General features: G+C 39.3%; 1 protein-coding gene across 1 annotated transcript in view; it reads left to right on the top strand.

The window, feature by feature from the left end:
• RTN1 (reticulon 1) overlaps window positions 1-14,682 on the top strand; it is a 208,013-nt gene extending 193,331 nt beyond the window's left edge. The window contains 7 exon segments of the mRNA XM_032482135.1: window positions 1,579-1,786; window positions 4,345-4,417; window positions 4,419-4,484; window positions 5,950-6,019; window positions 6,586-6,632; window positions 6,718-6,776; window positions 13,889-14,682. Of these exon segments, the coding sequence (XP_032338026.1) occupies window positions 1,579-1,786; window positions 4,345-4,417; window positions 4,419-4,484; window positions 5,950-6,019; window positions 6,586-6,632; window positions 6,718-6,776; window positions 13,889-13,931 (566 nt within the window). The 3' untranslated portion in view covers window positions 13,932-14,682.
• Window positions 14,683-20,531: the final 5,849 nt, after the last annotated feature.

Genomic DNA, 20,531 nt, shown 5'->3' with positions numbered 1-20,531 from the left:
TAAAATAGATAAACAAGTTTATACTGTATAGTATAGGGAACTATATTCAATATCTTGTAGTAGCTTATGGTGAAAAAGAATATGAAAGCAAATATATATATATTAATGTATGACTGAAACATTGTGCTATACACCAGAAATTGACACAACATTGTAAACTGACTATACTTCAATTTTAAAAAATTTGTCATTGCAATATGCATAGACCTTGAGAGCCTTATGCTAAATGAGATGAATCAGACAGAGGAAGATGAATACCGTATGATCTCATTTATATGTGAAATGTAAAAAAGTTGAACTCATAGGAACAGAGTAGAATGATGGTTACCAGGGTTAGGGTGTGGGGGAACTAGGAAGATGGTGGTCAAAGGGTACACACTTGCAACTAGCAGACAAATAAGTCCTGGAGTACAGCAAGGTAAATATAGTCAACAGTACTGTATTATATATTTCAAAGTTGTGAAGAGACTTGATCTTAAATGGCCTCACCATGAAAAAGAAATGATAATTATGTGATGTGATAGAGGAGTTAGCTTATGCTATGGTGGTAATCACATTGAGATATATATATATATATATATATCTCCAGTCAGCATGTTGTACACCTTAAACTTACACAATATTATATGTCAATTATATCTTCAAAAAATCATTTGTTACTTGCCCAGTTGGAGAATACATTTGCATACATTCTTCAGCAAGTCTTCTGTGCTTTTTTTCATAATCTGGTGACTGGAATATTCAAAATATTTCCATTTTATATCATATTTGAAGCATCATGGCCTTATTCTTTTGAACTTCACTTTTTGTTTCTAAGTTGAAAGAGGGAAATAACTGAGTGATAGATGTGATGTATATTTTGAAACTTGTATTCCAGATTTTTAAGTCACAGAATGTAAGTGAACAAATCATATGGTACAAAATGGTTTAATCCAAATGTCACTTCCAGGGTTTCTAGAGACAGCTACTAATCTTTCAGTTTTACTCAATTTGGAGGCAGGCCATATCTTTATTCACAAGCCTGTGGTGTTGGCTGGGGTCTCCTGTACCTGCTGCCATGCTCCTAAAGGCTCCACTTCTCCAGAACGTCTGCTTCATTGTTGCTGCCCCTTCTCAGCAGCAGGGACATGTACATGACTGATAGACACATCTACAGGCCACCATGGAGACACTGAACTGTCAGCAGGGCATCAGGATATATGGGATCAATGCCAACCAAAAGAAGAGAATAGGTACTTAGCTTTTTCAGTTTTGTTTCAGAGCCACATAGTTTGGGCCACTGTGCAGATGACATAGCCCACTGAGATTTGCTCATGGAGATGTGGCCACTGGATACTCAACAGCCTTTCCTTTATCTGTGAATTTATGGATTATCCTCTGTAATGGGAAAGATTCTTCCAACACATAATGGAATGGCAGTAAGTGCCCTGGGAATAGCCCTGTGTCTACTCACTTGTGTTTAGGAATCCAGAAGCTGGTGAGTAGCAACCGTGGCTTTACAGAATGAGCTGCAGCAGCTCCCCGAGCAGCCCCGCCGGAGTTAAGCGGTGTGTCTGTGTGTGTGTCTCCTCCCTGCAGCTATCGACCTGCTGTACTGGAGGGACATCAAACAGACGGGGATCGTGTTTGGGAGCTTCCTGCTGCTGCTTTTCTCTCTGACCCAGTTCAGCGTGGTGAGCGTCGTGGCCTACCTGGCCCTCGCTGCACTCTCGGCCACCATCAGTTTCCGCATCTACAAGTCTGTTTTACAAGCTGTGCAGAAAACCGACGAGGGCCACCCTTTCAAGTGAGTGCTCCCCCCAGACCAGCCCTTGCCCGCCTCTCACGTGGTTCTCTCAGCTGCCTCTGTTTCAGTTCCTGCGCATATTGGATCATGCTTCTCTGACACCTAACAGGCCTCGTGGAGTCTCCTTTAGAGCTTTCTTTTTTAATATCTAATATTTCTGGTAAATTTCTAAAACAAACTCAGTTATCCCTATTCTGTAACTTGTTGCTTTACTGAGCTTTTACATTTTGATTACCACTAAATATTAAATATTTAACTTTAATATTAATTTCTATAATTTCTATAATATAGATTATTTTCTTGTGTGTGAATTTATGAAATGTTAAAACATTATATTTAATATTAGTTTTATATTTAATTATTACTAATAGTAATCATAATCCATTATATGTATAAAATGTTTTATAATTTAAGTAATATTTCAACAATTACTACTCCCAATTCTGTGTAGAAGGCAGAACATTATAATCCCTATTGACAGGTGGAAAAACTGAGGTTCTAAGAAGTAAATTTGAGTAGCCCAAAGTCATATGGTAGTAAATAGCACAAAGGCAGGACTAGGCTGTTTGGATTTTTACTTCTGTGCTCCTTCTGGAAGTTTAATATCAAAGGCAACCTTCTGAGAGATGCAAGGTTCACGAACAGTCTTATGCACCCTCTTCTGTATTTTTATACAGGGGAAATCTGATGAGAATGAACGCTGAAGAGGAGTTCTTTCTTTTTAAAAGGCAGTACGTTAAGAAGATGTATGAAACGTGGCAGAGGGAGATACTAGCACTGCCAGCTGCATGCTACCCAGCATACTCCTGAGTCTAGCTTGTGACCCCCGGGTATCTTAGCACTGATTGTCAGAGTCACCCCTTCACCCGGTGCTGGCCCCAGAGTGCAGGCCTCACTACAGGAATCGTCACCTCCTGTCACTCAGGGATATTTCTGTGTCCTGGGCGAGACTTGTAGTTGCTGCTGCATATAGTCTCTGAGCCAGCCCCAGTAATTCGCTGGCGATGTCTCTGAATCCTCCCAAGCTCACGCTCACTGGTTAGCTGAATCAAGGCCTCGGGACACCAGGCTCTGAAAAAAGAGGGAAGTGACTCTGGTGTTCGTTATGAGGGCTGGTGGACAAGAGGGAAAAGGCTGTGTATCAGACCTCCCTTCCCAGCCTCTGGTTCTTGGCCTTAGTCAAGGCCAACAACTGTATCAGACACAGTTACAGTTTGATCATTCTTGCCCTTGGGATATATTTGGCCTTTTGCTAATGCAGAGTTAATGGGTCTTCCGGGCTATAACTTGGCAGCACAAGTCCCATCCCAAAGATTGGAAGAGCAGAGAAGTGGAATGTCATCTTGCCAGGGTGAATACCACACCTGCTTCAGTGACCCTAGCCCATGACCAGTATCCACACCTCTAGAGTCTGCCCTGCCCCAGCCTCTGCCCTCAGCCATCCAAGAGAGGCTGGTTTCTCCCACGTTCTTGGACCCAAGGCTGTCAAGTTATACTGAAGACTTAACTCTCATTTGGCTTGTCTTCTTCTGTAACTACCCAGTTGTAAGACCAAGAGTCTAATTACAATTAGCTCAACTACTTTTATCTTCCATTAGGAGACAAATTTAAAATGTAAAACTTTCCTTTGGCTGAATTGTTTTTATCAGTAAAAGAAATATCTAAGAGTACATTTTGATTGAAAACATACCATCTAGGCAAATCAGTATTTTTCCATTGTTTTTCTAAAAAGCCAAACATTTAAACATAAACTCCCTAAAACTCAAGCCAAATTCACTTTACTCTTTTCCTGTCAATTCTGAGAGTTAAGTGAGCTCTGTAAGTAGTCTAGAAATATCCTCTAAGTAGACAACATGGCAGAGGGAGGGAAGAAAAGAGAGAGGATGGCCTCTTGGAGGAGGGAGAGCAAAACAGGAGGATAGATTGGTTTCTATATATTTGAGGAGCCTGGTTTATCTACTCAAGAGTTCATTTAACCATTTAAACAAATGGAAACTAGAATTGCCACTCTTACTAGAACCAGCTAGCATTTTAATATGGCCCAGGTCACTTAGGTTTTCAGAGTTCTCTAGAAAACCCTGAAAGTACTTTCCAGAATTTAAACATGAAATCTTAGAGTTTTGATGACAAATAATAATTGGCAGCTAGGATTTTCAGATGTCTCAGTTATTTAAAAAGACAGTTCATCTTCATGCAGCCAACAAGAAATGAGGACTTTCACAATTGCCTGGTGGGCCAGAAGTATACAGAGAATTCAGCAAATGAGCTGATCTTGGACTGACTTTTCTCTGCTCCCAGCCAGTTGCTCTGAATTATCAGCTCACACTGTAATGCTGCCTATGGGAGACAGAAGCAGTCACAGCGTCCCACTGAAGGGCCATGACTCCCATGTTCCCCAGTGTACTGGCTGCATGTGTGTGTGGTGCCCTGCAGCCTTCTGGCTGGTATAAATCCTTCAGGATGACCTGGCTGTCATCCTCAGAGTTGGAAAAGGAAAACTTTTAGCTGTTTCATAATTCCCTCTGATGGAGTTCTCTGTGGGGATGTTTTGTCGACAGGGCCTACTTGGAGCTCGAGATCACCCTGTCTCAGGAGCAGATTCAGAAGTACACAGACTGCCTGCAATTCTACTGTGAACAACACACTTAAAGAACTGAGGAGGCTTTTTCTCGTTCAGGACCTGGTGGATTCCTTAAAAGTACGATTGCTTAAACCATTCCATTTGACAGTCTTGAGTTTTTTTCCCTAAAGGTACAATGTTATAAACTACCACATGGTGAAGAATTAAAAAACAAACAAACAAACAAAAAACTAATGCTAATTATATTCTAGAGTCAGGAAACCTTCAGCTGTACAGTACCATGGAGCTTTTCCAGTCTAATCCCCTCATTTTACAGATAATGGAACTATGGCTCAGAGAGGTTGAGACACTTGCCTGAGATTGCGCAGTGAGTCACTGACAGAGTTGAGATCAATCCCAGGTCACACAGCTTCTAGTTCTATACTTCTTACAACACATCAGGTTGTTTCTCCTTACCATTTTCAATTCCTCAGTCAGTTTCCTAAAATTAATTTTAAAATAAAAATCTAGGGAATGTGAAAAATATATATACTTTTTCTTGGAAAGAAATGCCAGACTCTCCATAAGGACAAGACATGTGGGCTGTGCAGTGGAGCCCCCAAAGGGTAGAGGACCTTGGGCATCTGGGTGTTATTCCTGGTGCTCTCACTGAATTCACCAGGATTCTGGGACCAAGCTGCTATGAGTGCCCTGTGGTTTACATGTAAAACCAAAGTCATCAGTCATGATTCAGCAGGCCATGAGCAGAGGTGTGGGAAGTCCAGGCAAGGTTGTCGTGAGTTCCTCGTTCTCCCGGAGTACTTTGTACACATAGGGCAGGTGGATGTACCACGGGTTGCTCTGTAACTGAGGAAGAAAGAGCAGAAAGAAAGTGATGAGACCTTGACCCTCAAGCTGCTTTACTTGTAATAATATCTTGGCGAGTAATAACTAGAGGAGACAGCAGGGAGATTACAATTACTTATCTTAGGGCTCTTAAGGTGACATTTCTGTTTATATTTGTAGTGTAAAAATTGTGGGCCAGAATGGGGATCAACAAACTTTATCTGTAAAGGGCTGTATAGTAGGTATTTTAGGCTTTGCAGGCTATGTGGTCCGTGTTGTGGCTACTCAGTTCTGCCATTATAGCAGGAAAGCAGCCAAAGACATTACATAAATGAATGACGGTGGCTGTGGGCTAGTAAAACATTGTTCATGAACACTGAAAATTTAATTTTATTATTTTCTCATATCACAAAATGTTATTCTTGTTTTGATTTTAATTGACCACTTCAAAATCCATTTTTAACTCATGGGCTGTACAAAAAGAGGTCAAGGGCCAGTTTGATGACCCTACGCTAGATTGTTATTTCATCAAGTCCCTCAGATCTGACAACAAAGCAATCAAGAAATCCAAAGCGTTCTGCGAGAAGTGAAGACTAGATCTTCCTTCAGTTATTCTGTAATGAGCTTTATATGCTCTTACATTTCCTGTTGAAACCATGATGTAGTTACCTCAAGTTTTAATCTAAAGAACTCAATGAAATGAGACTCCTATCTGTCACAATGGTTTTAGAGCACTGATCATCATTCTATTCCTCAGTTTGCAGTCCTGATGTGGCTCCTGACTTACGTTGGCGCTCTCTTCAATGGCCTGACCCTGCTGCTCATGGGTAAGGAGAGACGAGTGTGTTACGTCTTCTCTCGCACACTCTGTGAGCATAAAGTTTCCTAGGCTGTTAGCTGTTAGCTTGCTTGGATGGATTCTTAGCAACAAATGCCAGATTCTCTGAGTGCAGAGAACTTCCTTGACCATCATAGTTCAGCTATAGAGTATAATATATATTATGCAATGACAATGTATTTCTTGGTCTGAAGGTTTTTTTTTCCAACCACAACTGGTTTTTTTGGCTTCAAATATATATCTGCTTCAATGGCAGTCACGTATAGAAATTCATTTTCAACTGGATTTTTTTGGCTTCAAATATATATCTGCTTCAATGGCAGTCACGTATAGAAATTCAAATTCATACACAGTGTACCCTCATTCCGAATAATGACTTAATATTCGTTAAGTTCTCAGCATGTTTTTGTTTTCCTTGTGACCTGCCCTGCCATCTTTTAGCTAGACTATTGGTTGCCATAAATAGTGCTATAATATACATAGCTATATAAAAATGTATCTGTAAGCTTATTCGTACTCTCAGAATTTTAATACTATATTTGTTTTTCATCCCAGCTGTGGTTTCAATGTTTACTCTACCTGTAGTGTATGTTAAGCACCAGGTAAGTTCTATGTAGCATCAAGCATTCATGTTAAATTTTGATGTGGTGAACTTTGGATGTGCTCATGATTTCTTCCTCTTTGTAGGCACAGATTGACCAATATCTGGGACTTGTGAGGACTCACATAAATGCTGTTGTGGCAAAGTAAGTTACATAGTGCAATTCTTAAAAAGGAGGGATTGTCTAAGGTAGGCATTTGAGTGGATTAGGTAGGAGTAATAAAAGGATAATAAAATAATAGGTTGATTTATGATCATTCAGACCCATCCCAATTATATTATTTCAGAAAATAAGTATAAATTTTAAAACTCCCAAATTAAACAAAACTTTCATGGTTAATTTCAGGTATCATGATAAATGAGTTTTAGTGAATGAATGGTATTAAGCTCTGTTTGGGGACTGGCTCACTTCTAAGGAAGATGGGTTGGAGGAAAGAAGAAAACCTGATTTAGAAAAGTAAAATTAATTTATAACAGTTTAATTGAAATAAAAATAAGTTAACAAACATTTTCAATATTTTAAACAGTAAATATCACTAATTTTTGAACCATTGAAATTATTTTTAAAACTGAAAATATTTTTTCATCTTTGAAACTTTTGTTACATTTTAAATTACACTATTTCAACTCAACAAGTGTGTGTTTGCTTATATAATTAACACCATTGCTTTTTAAACCTGAGTCTAAATAGGCTATGTATTAGGAGATAAAGATTTCAGTTATAAGTAACTACAGTTCATAAAGTCATTAAACTTAGTAGTTTTCCTTAATTCTTAAATTACTGTTTTTAGATGCGTCTTTGTCTAAAAAGATGGTTTTTATTTTGTCACTATTACTCAAGATTTTGTTTTAATCAAAAGCAGACCTAGGCTTCAACTACACAAACATGTCACAAAAAGACTAGAATTTGTCGACATGAACTCTCTCCAGTAATCTTAGAATCATGTGGCTGGACCTAGGTGATAGTCAGAATTAAAGGAAAGTACTTTAGATAGTCAAAGCTGTATAAAACAGAACAAAAAAGGAAAAAAAAAACAGCTAAATTTTCTCTGCTATTTGACTTGCGTATCATCAATTATAGTTCTCTTCTGAAGTATATAACGTTTTTGGATTTTACTGTGTATTGTTTATATTCTTCCTCTTGAATTCACGGTGATTTTGGATCTGTATCATATCTACAGCACATTTCAAAATGCCTGATATTATAACCTTGGACACAAATGTAGCTAATACCTAATGAAAGTCAACAAACTGAAGGTAAATACTCATTATTTGTGTTGAAAAATGGCAGCACGGTATATAGCATGAAACTTGGTGGTTGCCAGAACCTGGGGAACGTATTAAAAATATGAATTCCCAAACTGTACAACAGACTTACAGAAGTAGAATTTCTAGAATAAAGGAAATGGGATCTATATTTTAATGAACTCCCTAGGTGACTTTTTGGCAGTTAGAACTGTGTTCAGGAACCACAACAAAGTACCCCAGAATAGGAGCTTGGAAACTGGAAGATGGAAGTTCTGGTCATCAGTTGTCCAATAGTTAGTTTGAGGATCTTCAACAAATCACATCTCTTAATTTTTTTATTCGATTGATTGGTTGGTTGCTTCTAGGAGACATACCTATTATGTCTTGGGTACTGCATGTAACAGGTACAGAGAATAAAAAGATGAATGAGATGATCCCACCCTAGGAGAGCTCTCAGATGATGGGTGCAGACCAAACTGTAAAGGAATATCTCTAAGACAGTATCAGAACGATAGTGGAGTTGTATAAAGTACTAAGGTGAGAGAGCTAAGGAAACCACTGCTCCTACCTGGAGAGGATAATGGAAAGCCACTAAAATGAGGGCCCTTGCCTTAGTCGGTTTGGGCTGCTATAATAAACTACCACAGACTGGTTGGCTTATAAACAACAGAAATTTATTTCTCATAGTTCTAGAGGCTGGAAGTCTGAGATGAGAATCCAGCATGGTTGGGTTCTGGTGCAGATGTCTTGCTGTGTCCTCACATGGCAGAAGTGAAAGGAAGCTCTCTGGGGTCTCTTTCTCTCTTTTTACTGAAGTATGGAGTCTTTTCTTATATGGCATCAATCCCATTCGTGAAGGCTGCAACCTCCTAAAGGCCCCACCTCCTAATACCAACACATTGGGGAGTTAGATTTCAACATATGAATTTTGGGGGGAGGGGGACACAAATACTCAGTCTATAGCAGCCCTGAAGGATGGGTAAACATTCATCAGGTGGATGATGAGGGGAAAGGCACCGTGAGAAGAAATAATATAGACAGAGAAGGCATGAAAAAGTAGATCAAGTTCAGTAAGCAGTGAGTCAGCCAGTGTGTCTAAAGCTTAAATGGGTGGAAAGATCAATTAGAAAGGGTCTAGAAAGAGGCTGAGGTCAAGTATTGAAGTGCTCTAAGGAGTTATGCCTCTGACCCAACAGAAAGTAGCCAGCTCTTGATGTTTTTACACAGAAGATTGATATAATCAGGCTTGTGTTTTGCACAGATTACTGTGACGGTCTAGTGGGAGGAGAAATGGAGAGGAAGGTGGAGATGTGGTGATCAGCAAGGAAGCTGTCATAATTCAAACAAAAGTTATGAGAGTATAGGCCTATTAAAATGGAGGGAAAGGAGAGATGGCAGAGGAATACAATGCATGAATGTTTGTGTACAATATAGTTGGTTAAATTAAAATTGGAAATCAAGGCTGTGAAAAGGAGTATAAAGGAAACACATTAACCACAAGGGCTAATATGGTTTCTGTAATTGAGCTTCAGTCAGATTTGGCTCTGAGCTTCCTGGTACCTAGAACAGAAAGAGAAACTGGGTAAGTTACATAGTTCTTGTTACCAGAAAGGAGGAAACAACAATTCTTCAAGAGAATCTGTTTTGTCTGACACTAAATTTGGAGGAAGATTTCCTGGTGGGATCTTACCTCTAAGCCTCCTTCAACCTCTGAAATTCTGATTCCATGTTAGAATAATTCCAGCTAAAGAACTCACACCATTTTAGTGAAACAGTTAAGAACATGATCTTTGGACTCAGATAGACAAGTTTGAGTTCATGTCTGGCATTTTTAGCTATATGAGGTTATTATCATCAGTGCCCTTTGACTCTTTGAGCCCATTTCTTTATCTGTACGTTGAAAAGATATATCTGTAAACTACTCTTACTTGGACTAGGAAGCACTCCATAAATGTTAGATGGTCATAATCATGGTTACCCTCCTCCTACTATTTAGAGATCAGCTCAGCGTTTGGGGGAGGTGTGGGGGACAGTCCCAGACTGGGTCAGGAGACCTTGGTACTCCTCCCTCCTCTGTGCTGAGGGAATGAATGACTCTGTCCAGGTCATTTAACATTTCTGTGTTTCAGTTTTCCAGCTCTAAAATGGGATTAATAACACTTCTTAAGGTTTTGAAAATAAGGGAAAAGGGTGACAAATTTTTTAAAAAGAAAATAAATATTATAGAGGCTATTAAAGCTTTGAATAACTTAAAACCTCATAAGAATATGCCTCAAGTGAATACAACTCTCCGTGTCCAGGTGAGTTATATTCTGGGATGGTAAAATAGCCTACAGGTTTAAGCTGGAAGCTCTCTTGGTGATCTGTAATAAATTGGAGAATGAAGGACATCCTGAAAACTGAAGCTGTCCTGATTTTCAAATAAGAATAGATTCTAAAAATTATCTTTTGATGAATTGAATGCCTACTTTCAAGCAAAGTTCCAGAATGAACTAGTAAAATGTAGGTAAATATTTAGATCGTTCTATGATCACTAAACTGAGGGATTATACAGCCTCCTCTAGCCAGCAAGAATTTGAATTTCAGTTGGGTACTGACAAGTCTTCTTGGTGTCCTTGAGGAGAAAATGGAGGCATATAGTCCAGGTGGTACCAGCACAGGTTGGTAGAGTTCTAAAAAGTTGAAATAGTAGACCCTACGGATGTTAATTAATCCATCAAAATATCTGTCCAGGGCGAGGTGTAGTGATGTGACACAGGGCCCTGCCCTTGACTCCATGACTTTCCATCCCAGTGCTTCACATGACTATGTGAAGACAAATCAGATAATCAAATATGCTCATCAGAGTTCTAGATGACACACAGCTTGGAGCAAAAGCAAAACCAGAAGATGGCAAGTTCAAGATTCAAAATGAATCAAGTGATCTTGAGTAGGCACACATGCTGAACTGAAATTATTTAAGTGAAAGTAACATTGAAAGCAAAGTCCTACATTTAGGTTTTTAAAAAGTCAATTTAGCCAATATAAAACAGGAGGAGGGGCAGATGAGATAGGATACAACAGTGCTGTGTGTGAAAAATACCTGGGGGGGGGTTAATTGATTAATTGGTCACAGCCAGATATGAGTCAATAATGTACTGAGGCATATTTTTAAAAATCAATACAAGTTTAGATGTTATTAATAGAAGTATAAAGTCTAAATCAAAAGAGACCAGAGTTGTTTCATATTCCATATTGATCATTCCATATCGATGTTCAGTTTCAGAGTTGAACATTTTAAGAGATGCAATTACACTCTGGAGTGATGTCAGAAACATGACCAGGTATTGAAGTATAGGAAATCTGACAGTGATTATCGTGACAGCCAGACTTTTCTGGGGATGGTTACATCAGAAAAGAGATAACTTTAAAAGAACACAGTAGCTATCCCCAAATATTTGGAGGTCTAACATTGTGAAAGAAGTAGTCTTTCCCTTTTTCTCTAAAGAGCTATGAGTGGAAAGTCCAGAAGTTCTGAGATTTGGATGGAACATGAGGGAAAACAGTAGCAGTGAGAGTTGCTCAACAGTGAAACCGTGAGCTCCCTGACTTTCATTCAGCTATTCATGTAAAACTTAGTTGGCACTGTCACGGGTGTGGTAAAAAGGACTTCTGCAATGCGAGAAAAGTAGAATTAGTTAATACCTGGTCTACCATAATACTCTAAAGTATTTCAAAACTAAAAAAGAAAAAAAAAGTTAAACTTTTGAGAAGACAGACCTAAAGTGACTCTGTTGAAATGTTTCGCTCCCTCTCTGCTGTGATGTCAATTTCTGCCTCTACAGGCTTATTCCACAGTCATAATTTCTCCAGTCTCCTGTTGCTATCTCTGTTTTCTCTCCCCCCTACCTCACTTCAATCAGGCCTTCACCCTGAGCATTGAAGTTGCTCTTTGTCAGGGTCCCAGTGACCTCCCTATTGCCAGATCCTACAGTCATCACTCCATCCTCATCCCACTCAACCTCTCAGACACACTTTATGACCACTGCTGTCTCTGTTAAACACTCTTCTTGAATACTTACACTGCTGGAGCCTCAGCTCCCTTCTCCCGGTATCTTCTCTTGGCTCCTCCTCCTCTGGTTCCCTTTCATCCAGTCCTGTGGCCTCAAAGGTTATCTCTACGTGAAGGACTCCACAACTTGTGTCTCCACAAGTTAGTTTTTAAAAAGTCAACTTTACAAGTATAGAATGGGAAGAGGGGCAGATGGAAATGAGATAGGATACAACAGAAATACCTGGAAGATTTTAATTGGTTAATTGGTCACAGCCAATATAAGTCATTGATGTGCCTGAGACATTTTTTAAGTCAATGCAAGTCTAGATGTTATTAATAGAGGTATAAAGTTTTAAAAGGCTTACTGAGTGCCTGATCTATTCATCTGATTATCTGATGTTTTCTCTCAGATCTCATATACATTTCAGATTCAACATGGCCAAACAGATCTTGCAATTTCAGCCCAGATTTTGTTTTTCCTTCTGTTATCACCATCTTGGTAAATGGCATTATCATTCACCTGTTTGCTCAGACCAAAAACCAAAGAATCTTCCTAGATTACTCTCCATCTTCCCCTTGCCCGCACATTCAGTCCATCAACATGTCAGATGGGTCTTGCCATCTGCACCTCCAAACTAGATCCCCAGAGTGTTCACTTTGCTCCATTTCCAAGGATCCATTTCCATATAACCCAGGCCATTGCCATCTGGCACCTGGACTTCCATCCTTTTCTTCCATCCGTAATTGCTCTCACTTTGGTTTCTCTACTTTTTTCACATAACCGCCTTCATGGTCTTCTTTGATCTCTTCATTCCTTTGCCTAAAATTTGTCGATGACTTTCCATCTCACAGAATAGAATCTAAATTCCTTCCCACTACCCACAAGTTCCAGCGCCATCTGGTTACTGCCTGCCTGTCAGACCTCCCCTCGTGACTTCCCAAGCATATTGGCCTCTACTTTCCTTGCCTCCTAGGCTTGTCCTCACTTTATGGCCTCTGCACTCCCTGCTTCCTCTTCCTGAAACACTTCGCACTCTGGTGTTTGCCTGGAGGCCCCTTCTCTGCCTTTGGGCATCTGTTTCTCGCATCAGTGGATTTAAAGTAGGCAACTCCGACCTTACTACTGCTGTCCCCTCACTGCCTTATCATTCCATCTGTTTTTTTTTTAAATAGCATTTATCACCATATGTACTTCTCTTGTTTCCCTACGTGTTTATTTCTGCCTCTTCAGCCTCTCTGAGAATGAAAGCTCCATGAGAGCAGGACTTTCTCCCTTCTGTTCACTGAATTCCAGCACCTAGAAGGGTACCTGGCACAGAGGAAGGTCTCAACCAAACTGCATAAGATCAGAAAGCTTTGATTTAACAAATCAAAATGCTTCCAGTATAAACCTACCATTAAGTAATACTGCCATACTGAGAGAATCACAGAAAGTTGGGCATTGGAGAGATCTAATTTGCTCTAGGACCAGGGAAGCTCATTAGCTGGCCTGTGTCACGCAGCTAATTAGTAGAGAGCTGAAACTAGGACTCAGGTTTCTTGATTCCAGTTCTAGGTAGTTTATGCTTAGGGTGACCCTATGTTCCTTTTCCTGGAACCATCCCTGTTTATGCTGATTGTCCTGGCATAGTTAGTAACCCTCTTTCTCTTTCAGAAGTGTCCCAGATCGGATCATAAACTGACTATGCCGCAACTTCTGAAATCGTGAAATAAATCGACACCTTTGTCTACCTGAAAAGTTACGATTTAAGGAATGTGGCTTCCTTGGGTCATTCATTATCTAACTTACACTTTCTTCTTATTGCTGCATAGAAATGTGTTTAGAAAACACTCATGCTTAAAATTATAATATCTTTTGGAATATTAAGCTACTTGGTCACTTAGCTGACTAAAGCAGCAACACATAAAGAAGTCATAAAATGCTTTTGTTAATAACACTTGTGATTTACCACCTTCTTCTTATATTGTCTTTTTAGGATTCAGGCTAAAATCCCAGGCGCTAAAAGGCACGCTGAGTAAGTCAGTACCCCACCAGGGACTGGACACCAACAGGAATGTCTGAAGTGGTAACAGCTCTGTCTTATGTGTTACTGCAAATCGATTGTTTCTCTCCCCAGTACCATAATCTTAGAGACAAACTTTAAAACAGCTGTTTTTAGGCTGTTCCTGTACTCTTAGGATATTTGAGTCCCTTGTGTCAAGCACTAAAGTATAGAGAAAAGTGTATTAGATGTGGTTTTTAATTTTGTGTTGCTAAAAAAAAAGTGCATGATGATGAGAGCCCAAGCTATCTTTCCTTCGTCGATGTTCTTCTCTGCAATGCTTCTGTAGCTTCTCATGTTCCCTGTGGCTAGGCCTTTCCTGCCCAGTGCGCTGATGCAATAGTGGAAACTGCTTATATGTCCTTGGGTTGCTGGTTGGATTAATCTTTAATAACAATATATAGACTTGTAGACCAATGTTTAAGTGTTTTTCCAACACACACAACATAAAAATAAAAACAAGTCGACCGTACTTAGGATAGTCAGTTTTGTATAACTTAAAATAATTAAATAAATGAATAAACCCAAAACAAACACGCAGTACTTTTGTTGTGTGAAACTGATGGGCTGATTTACATGTATGGTAACTAAAAAGTACCAGCATGTTAACTTTATTACAATTTGTATTACTTTCTCTGTAGTTCTAATGGATTTAATTATGGACTCTGGATATTTGCACTTATGTACTTGATAATGAATGCATAAATAAATGTTACTAAATGTAGAAACTTCTCCCTCTCTTCTCATGATCTTACCAGAAAATGCAGAAGCTCTTAAGAAATACAATCTCCTATGGACATGCTGGGAAGGCTGAGAACAAGTGCTCGCTTTACTTCTGTTTCCAGGACCACATAGTCCAACTTTAACCTAGTATATGACTCTGTTGGGTTATTAACAGAAATCACTAAAGACTAGTAAAACTGGAAAATGCTCTTCATATTGTACTCTGTGGGGTTGATGCAGATAATTTAAATAGTTTTAAAAACACTTGAAAGTGCTGTAAATCCTCCACAAACTTTTTATAATAGTGTTCAACACAACAGTGGCATAAAACAATTATAATTGCTGTGAACTCACTCTTTTGGTAATCATTATTGAGCACCTACTATGTGCCAAGCACTGAGAACAGAGCTGTGAATAAGAGAGACAATGATTCCTGCCCTCACCAAGCTAAGTCTTCTAACAATTGCTCACCACTTTCTGCAGAAGTCCAGTTGCCTGTGTTATTTCACTAAGTCAGAATCAAAGATGATGAGGCAGAAATGGATGAAAGTAATAGTCATGGGACAACTAAAAATGGAAGAAAAAAGGACTAGTTACTTACAAAAAGTAACTGCCTTTGATCAGTTTTGGACTTGGGTTCAGTAAGCACTCAGGGAGTTGCCGTTCTGTGCAAAGTGATGTGACAGCCACACAGGAAACTAACGACACGGTACCAACAGCCAAGATGGGGGAGATGGGAGGCAGCTATGTGGAGATGCTCACTAAGTAAGAGGCAGCATGAAAGAAGAGCTGCCATATAAGACTAGAGCCACAAAGGTGACTTTGGGGCTGGGTTCTGATCTGGCTTTTCCCAGAGGGAGAAGATTCATCCCAGGGTGAAGAAGAAACATGAACTAAGTAAGGTTCATGGTATATGCCAAGAACAGTGAGCAACATGCTGAATTGGGCTGTAAGGCGCCTGCGTGGGAATGTAGTGCCAGGTAAAGGCTGAAAGGGTGGGTCCAGCCCACACTAGCAAGAAACTTGAATACAAAGGAGTTTGTGCTCTGTTCTTTAGATCTCAGAGAGTCGCACTGGGGATGTACAATACTGGAGATTAGAAGAATACAGAAGACAGCTGCACCCTAGCTAACAACAAACAGGTGACAAATGATGAGGCTTTTACTAAAGCAGCAACAGTGAGAATAGGAAGGACATATTCACCTGTCCCTGATCCTTTATACTAGCCCAGCATGCCAAGTACCCACGGTGCACAGAGGAGCCACTAAGAGAGAGGACGTGGAGGGGGATGGGACTGGGATTGGTGATTGACTACATGTGGGAGTTCAGGACCAAGTCTGACCCTGAGAGTGAGTGCCTTTTTAAATTTTGTATCCTAGGCAGCTTGTGGCCTCATCCTAGCCCAACTCTGTCAAAGACCAGCCAATCAGGAGAGTGCAATACCATTTTTCAGGTTAGAAAGCCCAAAAAGAGATCGTCTGGGGAAGGAAGATAAGTTTGGTCCAGTGCTTGCTATTTTTTATGGTTACTAGATACACAGAAGAGGATTGTGTGTGTGTATGTGTGTTTCAGTCTCCAACCTTTGAGATAAAGTTCCTGCTAAATGGATTTATTATGTCAAGATGACCTTCAGTGTCTGCATTTGCAGCATTTTCCTCCCTCCTGTCGGCCTAGAATTTCTTTCATAAGCAGCTGCTCATTCAGAGGACCTAATGAAGAATTCTGTTTGCTGACAGTGGTGAAGAAGGCTTCCTGAGGAAACTCCAGCCTGACAAAATTATGTGGATGTAGAGTTTTAATAGATGGAACATGGGGCACATACGATCCTGCTTCTACAAGAAGCATCAGTCCAAGTGATATTCTAGATGATTGAAATAATGTGAGGACCCAATGACTGGGCAAGAAGTGGACCAAGAGCAGAGCCCTCAGTGACCCAGAGTAAGTGAGGTTATCCTGAAAGCTGTGAATAGGAGAAAGTTTTTATAGCCTACACATGAGTTAAGCAAGCAGAGGGTGAGTAGGTGAAGAAGCTGTGCTATGTTTTATGGATCATTTCAGGAAAAAGGGAGTAGGATAGTTCAAACATCCTCTCTTTTCCCACCTGTGTCAGTTTCCTAGTATTGCCCTAACAAAATGCGAAAAACTGGATGACTTAAAATGACAGAAATTTATCCTGTCACAGTTCTGGAGGCTACAAGTCCAAAACCAAGGTGTGGGCAGGGCCGTGCTCTCTATGAGAGCTCCAGGGGAGGATCTTTCCTTGCCTCTTCCAGCTTCTGCTGGTGGCCAGCAACCCGTGGCCTTCCTTGCCTTGCATGTGCATTGCTCTAGGCACAAGAGCATCTCCTCCCGTTGTGTCTTCAAATCATCCGCCCTCAGTGTCCAAGTTTCCCCTTTTTATCAGGTTACCAGTCTCATTGGATTAGGGTCCCCTGATGATCTCATTTTAACTTGATTGCCTCTGTAAAGACCCTATTTCCAAATAAGATCACACTCTGAGGTATTGGGGTTTGAGACTTCAACATATCTTTTGCTAGGGACACAGTTCAACTCATAGGACACCCTGAGCCTCACACTGGCCCTTAGGCCACTGTGAAGACTCTTCCTTCTGTGCAGAGCCCAGACCTGTTTCCCCACTTGTTTCTCACTGTAAGGAATTACTGCTGAGAAGTAGTGGGGCAGCTCCTCCCTTAACCTGAGTGCACTTGAGTGCAGCAGAGTGCTGGGCCTTGCTTCACTGCTATGAGGTTCCAGCAACCACCACATTGTCCTTGAATTAGGCAGCTTTAGGCAGCTGAACTTTAGCACTTTCTTCTGAGTACAGGGAAGTGGGTGGGGCGTACGGAAGTTCCCACCGTGGTTTGATGTCAGCTAATGTGAATGTGGTTCAGGGACAGTAAGCAAGCTCCGCTGATCTGGGCTAAGGGCCATTTTGCCTTCACACTCCAACCTGCTTCTCTAGTGCTTTATATAGGCACCATCCTCAAGCTCCTCACTGTGATTTTTTCCTTTTAAATTTTTCTTTAGTTCAATACATTCAATATTACAGAATTAGTGTGGCTGGCCACATTTTCTTTGATGAATAAATTGAAATGAATTATTTTGTATCCTGTGTCCCAGTTGCCTTTTAAAAGAATTCTGCTGGAATTAGTTCTCTCTGGTTGCTCCCTAATATGTTAAAGGGAGTTTTTCAAGTAGAAATAAAAGGACACTAAATGGCAACACAAGAGTATAAAGTATGAAGTTTGTTGGTAAAGTGGACTTTAAGTCAAAAACTGTCTCTAGAGACAAAGAAGTTCATTGCATAATGATTAAAGGGTCACTTCAACAGTAATGTAAAACAATTTTAAATATATATGCATCCAACTTTAAAACACCTTAGTACATAAAGCAAATATTGATAAATCTGAAAGGAGGAATTTACAGCAATACAGTAATAGGAGAAGACTTCAACAACCTACATTCAATATGGATAGACATCCAGGCAGAAAGACTGATAAAGAAACAGTGAACTTAAACAACACTGCAGATCTAATGGACCTAACAGACATATACATTTTTTCACCCATCAGCAGAAGAATACACATTCTTCTCAAGTGCACATGGAATATTCTCTATAATAGATCACATGTTAGGTCCTGAAAAACTCTTTATAAAATTTAAGAAAATAGAAATTATACCATGCATCTTTTTGACCACAGCAGAATGAAGCTAGAAATCAGAAAGAAAATGGGAAAATTCACAAATACATGGAAACTAAATAATACGCTATTGAACAACCACTGGATCAAAAGGGAATTTAAAAATATCTCAAGACAAATGAAAACAAAAACATAAATTACCAAAACTTATGGAATGCAGCAAAAACAGTACTATAGGAAGTTTATAGTGATAAATGCCTACATTAAAAAAGATCTCAAACAACATAACTTTACACCCGAAGGAACTAAAAAAGAAGAATAAACTAAAGTTATCAAAAGGAAGGAAATAATAAAGATCAAAGCAGAAATAAGTCAAGTAGAGAATAGAAAAAAATCAACAAAACTAAGAGTTTCGCAATGGCACTTTTCACAGAAATAGAAAATGCAGCAGGAACCACAAAAGGCCCTGGGTAGCCAAAGCAGTCTTGAGAAAGAAGAACAGAGTTAAAGGTATTGTGCTCACTGATTTAAAACTATACTACAGAACTATGATAATCAGAAAGTATGAGACTGGTATAAAAACAGTGGAACAGAATAGAGAGCCCAGAAATAAATCCAGACATATTTTGTCAACTAATTTCAACAACAAAATCTAGCTCATGTCTTTTCTTTGCTTCTTCTAAGTGGCAGAGAACACCCAGATGTTTGCTCCCAAAAAACATATATTCCCAATAGAATAAGTGGAACTTTCTTCAGGGACTCTATTATATTCTGTTACGTTATCTGTGTGAACTCACTTGGGTGCCCAATTCATGGTAGAATCTTTAACCTCTATTGGGAAGAAGAGTGCTAAATCCAGAGCATTTTCTCCCTGGTCTTTATAGAGTTTCTTACCAGGTAATGTGCATTTACTTTTTTTCTTTTTTTACCAAAATTTACTTTGTTTTAAATTTTGTTCTTTAATTCCAAAATTGGTTATTATATTAAATGTATTTAGCCAATTAACTATTTTATAATTTAGCTGCATGATTTATTGGTCAGTAAAGTTATTCTGAAGCTATTAAAATGAAATTTCCAAACAATAGTATCACACCATTGAACCAGACACTGCTAGGTGGGCTCTTTACAAATATCACTTCTAATTCTCAGAATTTCAAAATCCTGATTAATATTGATTAATATTTTTATTTTATTGCCCAAATGAGGAAACTGAATCTCAAGTTGTTTTTTAAGAACTGGCACAAGTTTACACAACTAGTGCATGATGAAACAAGGACTTGGATCACTGGCTGATTTTGAGGACTGGGTTCTTCCTATTAAGAACATTGCCTTTCCTGTGTTTCTCTGCCCTTCTCCCTGCAACCTCCAGCTCAGGAGCAATGCTGCCTCAGCAAGACTACTTGGTTGCCAGTAACGGAAACTCACTAAAGCATGTTAATTTAAACAGGCATTTATTGGAACAACACAAGGGAGTCCAAGGGCTTAACTGCAAGCGGTTGAGTATTTTTCCAACACACAGTTTTGCTGCTTTGACCTTTGTGGCTAAAGACAGACATGCTTAAATCTAGGTATACCTAACAACTCTGTCATGAACAGAGGCAGTAAAGAAAAGTGCACATTAAAGAACTGTATATCATGGCTTAATTTTACATACAAATCCATCCTGAACCAGAACGCATTCACACTGCAATAAGGAAAAAAACACACATAACATTTGGAGCCATGGTAGCAATTCATTCTTCAACTCCAGAAGCTCACTGATTCAGAGCTGAGAATCCAGAGTTCTCATTAACTGAAATCACAGGTTAAGTAAGAGCCGCCACTTAAAACTAATTATCAAGTAATAATTCTGATACAATAAATTGCACTTAAAACCAAACTTTATGTGCAGTTTAATCTGGTGATGCAAGATGTCCTCCAAGTTCTTATGACAGTAATGATCAGTAATACTTGCATGAATGTCAGCTCTTGCTATGCCAGCCTAGGTGTAAAAGTGGTGTGAGACCCTGATGAAATTGCCTTTTTCCCTAGTATTTTTCTTTTTCTACTAAAACCTAAACTGCAGGAGATATTGAGCTCTATACTTTTAAAAATTCTGAATACATGAATCTTTCTTATTATCCATTTCAACAATATTTTATGTATCTGTTATGTGCAAATTGCTGTGGTAGGTGTTATAGGAGATTTAAAAATGAGTAAAATGCAGTTCCCAC

This window comes from Camelus ferus, chromosome 6 (assembly GCF_009834535.1).
Source record: "Camelus ferus isolate YT-003-E chromosome 6, BCGSAC_Cfer_1.0, whole genome shotgun sequence".
NCBI classification, from domain to species: domain Eukaryota; kingdom Metazoa; phylum Chordata; class Mammalia; order Artiodactyla; family Camelidae; genus Camelus; species Camelus ferus.
Note: the sequence above shows the minus strand (reverse complement) of the source record. Positions and strands in the feature narration are given on the sequence as shown.